This window comes from Pistacia vera, unplaced genomic scaffold (assembly GCF_008641045.1).
Source record: "Pistacia vera cultivar Batoury unplaced genomic scaffold, PisVer_v2 Contig1306, whole genome shotgun sequence".
NCBI classification, from domain to species: domain Eukaryota; kingdom Viridiplantae; phylum Streptophyta; class Magnoliopsida; order Sapindales; family Anacardiaceae; genus Pistacia; species Pistacia vera.
The window spans coordinates 310,905-316,490 of record NW_022195365.1 but is presented as its reverse complement, the minus strand read 5'-3'; the positions used below and the strand labels follow the sequence as shown (position 1 = coordinate 316,490).

Genomic DNA, 5,586 nt, shown 5'->3' with positions numbered 1-5,586 from the left:
CCCCACCCATCGCAAACCACTATAAACAGCCGGCACCCACAAGCAAATCACCAGTACCACTCTAATGACAAAACAAATACATATATATATATATATTGTAGTCGATGCCGCTCACACAAATTGAGAATGGCAAAGGTGGCTTTAGCAAAAGTTCAGGAAAATCTTGACCCAGCAGAGCTGTCCTCTGACTTGGAAACCATAAGCAGTGAGGAGAGGTTTTTCGTAAAATGGGTCTGAGCATGAAACCATTTGTCAAAGGAAAAAAGTTTTGCAATCAAGTCAAAGCAGATTGCAATTTCGTTAGAGGCTGAGAGTGGTGGAGCGTTGGTATCAAGCAAATTCCAATTTTTTTTTTTTTTTTTTTTTTTTTTAATTTGTTGGAAAGCACATCTTAAGAGTGTTGATTCCTTGTTCCTCTCTTTATGCAGAGAAGTCCTCTCTGGTGATCATTAATAAATTAATCATTCTATGAATTGATACTAATGGTTGATGAATTTATTACAAAAAATATTTTACGGAGTCTGAAACAACAAAGGCTTTAGTTGAGAGTAGGATTGGCCTTTAAAGGAATTAAAATTTCAATCATTTGGGTTGTGGTTCCTCCTCCATGTTTGAGCTCAAATGTCCTTCGTATTGTTTCACTTGTTCTTCAATACCACCGTTGAAATATACCTTAAGGCCACACCTCTTCACATTGTAATTTTCCACATTGAAATCAAAAGTAACATACCGGATTTCTATTCGGCTCAAGTGATATGGAGAAAAATATGCCAGGATAACATGATCTGACGTAAGACTGTAGCATTTAAATGTAATCCATGGGTAAACTCATTCGTCACCTCCGTTTTACTACCATATTGGTCTATGATAATCAACTTACAAAGAACAAAAACAGATTCGGGAGTTTTTTCATGGTCTGGAAATGTTACAACAAGGCACACAATAAATTTGTGGAGGGGACCATTCCCAAGATAAACAAGTGGTAGGTCGAGAGTTATCGAAGATCCCACATGTTGGAAGCTCAACTACTCTGGAATTCTTCTCTGTAACTAGAAAATCATTTAACAGAAAATGTTAAAATATAAAATAAAAATCACTCATAAAGGAAAAGTAGACTATGGAAGTTATACCTTTTCCTCCGCGGCTTTGAGTATATTTCGAGCATTATCCAGTTTAAAACAATTACCAAAGTTGAGTTGCTGCACAAACAATAATTTTGAGTCAGAACATGACTCCAATGATGTACAATTGTATATGTGCTTCAAGCCATATAACTCTTGATAGAAGCTTTGGTAAGAATTTAAGTCTCTCACGATAGCTTATGTCCAGATATTGCAATTTAGAAAGTCGTTGGATGCTTGATGGTATTCATTCAAAATTGTTTATACTTTGATTTAACCATTGTAGAGAAGATAACTGGCCAAGACGGTCGGATAACCTCGTAATTTGACAATCAGATAAATCTAAATCCTTTAGAGATCTCAAAACTGATAAAATAAGCTACTCTGAATATGTTGATGCAGTGATACCTTGCTGGAAATGTATCAACTTTGTCGTTCAGCTGGTTTGTTTTTGGAAGGTTGCTGAAGATAACCTAGCGCAGTGGTCCAACGTGCATGGCTGGAGTTTTGCAATGTATTGTTGTTTAATGGCTTAAGGGTAATTAAGTTAACATTATGATGTGTATTGTGAATGTGACATTAGTTGTTAAGTTTGAATTGAAAAATGTGTAATATCTGCTGTAGTTGTTGAATAAGCAGAGAGTTGTTTAGCTGCTAATATATATGTTGATCTTTTTCAATGAAAATACAGAGAACTTTTGGCTATCATCTTTAGAGCTCTCTTTCATCTTTCCTTTGCATTCTCCGGACAAAAAACCAACAGAATTCATCAAATCCTGACACCTCTTTCCGCTTAAGCATAATGTTCGACGTTTGTTTAAAGATAAGATAGAATGTGGTTGTTCTCTTATGGCAGTGCAATTAGCTTTGAGTACAGACAAAGCTTCTAATTGTCCTAAGTTGTTGGGGAATCTATGGAGGTTTGAGCAACACGTGAGATTAAGGTACCAAAGAGTCACAAATGTCGCTTCGAAGACTTTCAATCCTTAAACAGTCTTCCAGATTCAAGAGTTTTAGTTTTGATGGATATTCAATCAAGGGCAACTTTGTTATAAATGTTCCACTCAAACATATTACACTCATGTTACATGTGATCTTTGGAGCCTTCATAAGATTTGAGCAACCAGAGAGAGCAAGATGTGTAAGAAATTTTGATTGAATGTCCGGGGGAAGATTGACAAGGCTTTTGCAACTTTTAAGATTCAAGTTAACTAACTTATTCAGATATTGAATTGGCGGATGAACCTTAATCAAACTTGTACAACCTTGTATAATAAGACTCTCAAGATTTGGGGCTGATGAGAGATTTGGAATTCTAATTACGTGCTTGGAGTGGATGAGGTTGATATGCTTCAACTTCTCTAAATGCTGCAAACAATAAATTAAGGAGATGAGGAAGTAACATAAATTATATGATTCGCTTCATGATTTTCTAAAAAAAAGAGAATATGAAGATAAATATTTATACCTGGAGCCCATTCCAGAGTTGTTTAATTTTACTACAAGACATGATATGTGCAAAAAGATTTTTCATCTCAAAATTTGATGGTACTGAGTCCAAATGATATCCAAACTAGCGAAAGCACCTTGTGTTAGATGAACTGAATTCTTGGCCTTGCAAAGCACGCACCTTATTCTCATTATCTTCGGCCAGTGTGCAATATGGACAATCAACATTTTGATCTCCGTTTATTGAGAAGCAATGGCAATAATAGTTAAACCATCTATTGTTGTCCTTGTGGCTGTAGCTACATCGACTTTTCTTGTCCGGGCAATAAAAAGTCCAAGAATCTGAGGTTTTGCATCTTCAAGAAAGCATTGTAGTTCAAGATTATCTCTTTTATTTTAGAGATATCCAAGTTGATGCATTCAATTGCTTCAGTTCCCTAACAATCAAATGACAATAAATTGGTATCTTAAATAAATGTCAAAGTCTACTATTACAACACATAGGTATAAAATTAAATTCTATTTTATTTTTCTTGGAATACATTGTTGTAAAACTCAAATGTAGACATGCCCCAAATCTAACTTAACCCTTCACTGTAGGATTTAATAAATTAACAAGTATAGAATGTAAACATACATGATGCATGGCAAATAATAATAAAAATAATAAATGGATGATGTTATCCAATTTATTAAAAAAAAAAAAAAAAAAAACGTAATTAGTTAGTCTCTCACAGTGTTTCTTCTTAACACATAATAAATATCATCATGATGCCATAATCTGCTACGTTTACTTAGGTCTTTAGATTCTTGCTGGACAATTTTCTCCCCCATTTTTTTGTAACAAATCATGTATTTATATAAATAGTGAATTAGTTATAAGAGACTTGTCAATGAGATTGCTTACTCCTATTTTGGAATCAAAACCGTCATCATCAAGGAGCTCTGGTGCAAGATTTATGTCAACTATTTTGAAAAAGCATGCAATATCTAGAAATATATTTTTCTCTTGATCTTCAAGTCCATCGTAACTTATTTTCAACACATCTTGGATCTTTGAATTTGGATTTTTTTCTAGGTTAAACAATGTACTTTCCCATCTTGAATTTGGCTTCTCAAATAGCAAAGAACCCAAAACTTTAAGAGCTAATGGAGCACCTAGAACAAAATTTATTACCTTTATTGATAGCTCCATGTAACCTGCAAGGGGATGATCCAGTTTAAATGCATGACGACTAAAAAGTATAAGAGTTTCATTAAATGGTAAACCCTCAACCTCATATATGTTAGCATGACTTACTCCATAAGTGTTAAGCACTTGTTTATCTCTTACTGTAATAATGACTTGACTTCCAGGACCTAAACATTCAAGATATCCAATTAACTTTTCTATTTGCTCTAAACATGTCACATCATCAAAAACAATAAAAGCTTTCTTATTGTGAAACCTGCTTTTGGTGAATGTGGACTCTAAAATAGCCCATTTATCTTCTAATATAGCAAAAGGAAGTTCTTGACTCAAATGAATTAATCCAAATTTTTCCAGACTCTTCCCTGACATTGTTTTGAAAGTAGACACACTCAAATTGACTTGAGATTTTGGTGAATAAAGCACTAGCAAGAGTTGTCTTGCTAATACAACCCAACACTGTTGCAAACATCTTATAACTCAAGACTTAATAGCGATTCTACTTTCGCTATTTTTTATTCTATCCCAACGAGGTGCTTGTTTTCACTTGGGGACATTTTATTCACTTTTTCCAATATTCCTTAGACAATTTTCTCTATTAACACAGTTTCAGTCCTAACAAAATATAAAACAATTTAGTAAGTTTAATTAAATCAAAATAGAAACAACAAAACTTTTTAATTACAATATCTATGCTAACAAAGCGTTTGAATTAAGAGAAAACAACATACATTGAAAGAACCATAACAACGAGTAAAATTCATAGTTTTGCATTTTTGTTTAGCTCATAAGAATGTCCAATTCAACTCAATTTCCACATACTCTACACTAGTTTAACACCACATTTATCTGTAATTAAATTTATTAAAATAAAAATCTAAACAGATTTCATTTTATTATTATTATTTTTAGTGTTTTTGTTATCTTATGATCCTATTTTGAGTCTTGCACTTTATTTTCCTTTCTGAAAATGTGGGTAGACTCGCTAAAGGTGAACACCTTCACAAGTGTGAGCACTTTAGCGCCTGTGTGCTCACAATGCATCTGACAAATATTTTTCCTAAATCACACTTCATGCACTCATTTTACTTTTTGGATAATATTATTCTTTGTTTATATTCTGTTTTGTGTCCTCTTTTTATTCGTTGTGTGAGAAAATGAATATTGCTTTTGTTTGCTGTCCCAAGTTTCTTGTGCAAAAAGAAAAATACAAAAGTCAATATTTAACTTTTTTGTCTCCCAACCCTTGATGCATTGATCTCTATATATTCATTCATTTCTAGCATTTTCTCTAAGGAATTTGATCGCAATTGTTTTCCTCTCTGAATATTCTCCGAGGTTCTCATTTTTACTTAAGGTTTCTTACTATGCTTTGTTAGGCTTAGAATTACTATCCTTACTTGTCCTTGTGTGAGATCTTTTGGATGTTGTTTCCTTTGTAATGAGAGCTTGTGCTGTTGTCCTGCCTTCATTGTCGAATCTTGAGAGGATGTAACACCCTCATTGAGGTGCGTTATTTATGTTCTAATGCCTTTAGTTTTACTTGTTGCAAGGTGAAAGATTGAAAACTTAGAATTTGCAGACTTTGCCGCAGCAAAGAAGTTTTGCTGTCGCGGCATTGTACACACTGCCCAATTCGTGTTTTAGAATTTGCATGCTTCACCGCGGCAAGGAAATAAGTTCGCCGCTGCAACGTACACTCTGGAATGCTTTGCCAAGGTGAAGGAACAATTTCATCGGGGCAATGAACTTATTGGAATTTTTGAGAAAATTCTGGAAAACTTCCTTAAGGGCAAAATCGTCATTCCACCCATAATTGGTTGAAAA

At 33.9% G+C, this 5,586-nt stretch overlaps 1 protein-coding gene across 1 annotated transcript; it reads right to left on the bottom strand.

The window, feature by feature from the left end:
* Window positions 1–1,025: 1,025 nt before the first annotated feature.
* Window positions 1,026–4,131, bottom strand: LOC116122065 (TMV resistance protein N-like). Its single transcript, XM_031407984.1, has 3 exons — window positions 3,478–4,131; window positions 1,131–1,199; window positions 1,026–1,049 (listed from the first exon to the last, which is right to left on the bottom strand). Exons 1-3 carry the CDS (start codon window positions 4,129–4,131, stop codon window positions 1,026–1,028), a joined length of 747 nt encoding a protein of 248 aa, XP_031263844.1.
* Between the last annotated feature and the right edge of the window lie 1,455 nt (window positions 4,132–5,586).

What these genes read in the sequence shown, in the direction of transcription:
- LOC116122065 (XM_031407984.1), bottom strand. Translation starts at nt 4,131, where the DNA reads ATGTCAGGGAAGAGTCTGGAAAAATTTGGATTAATTCATTTGAGTCAA. An exon ending in GTTTTGATTCCAAAATAGGA is followed by an intron (nt 1,200 to 3,477) that starts GTAAGCAATCTC and finishes TTGTTTGTGCAG; the next exon opens with CAACTCAACTTTGGTAATTG. An exon ending in TCAAAGCCGCGGAGGAAAAG is followed by an intron (nt 1,050 to 1,130) that starts GTATAACTTCCA and finishes ATGATTTTCTAG; the next exon opens with TTACAGAGAAGAATTCCAGA.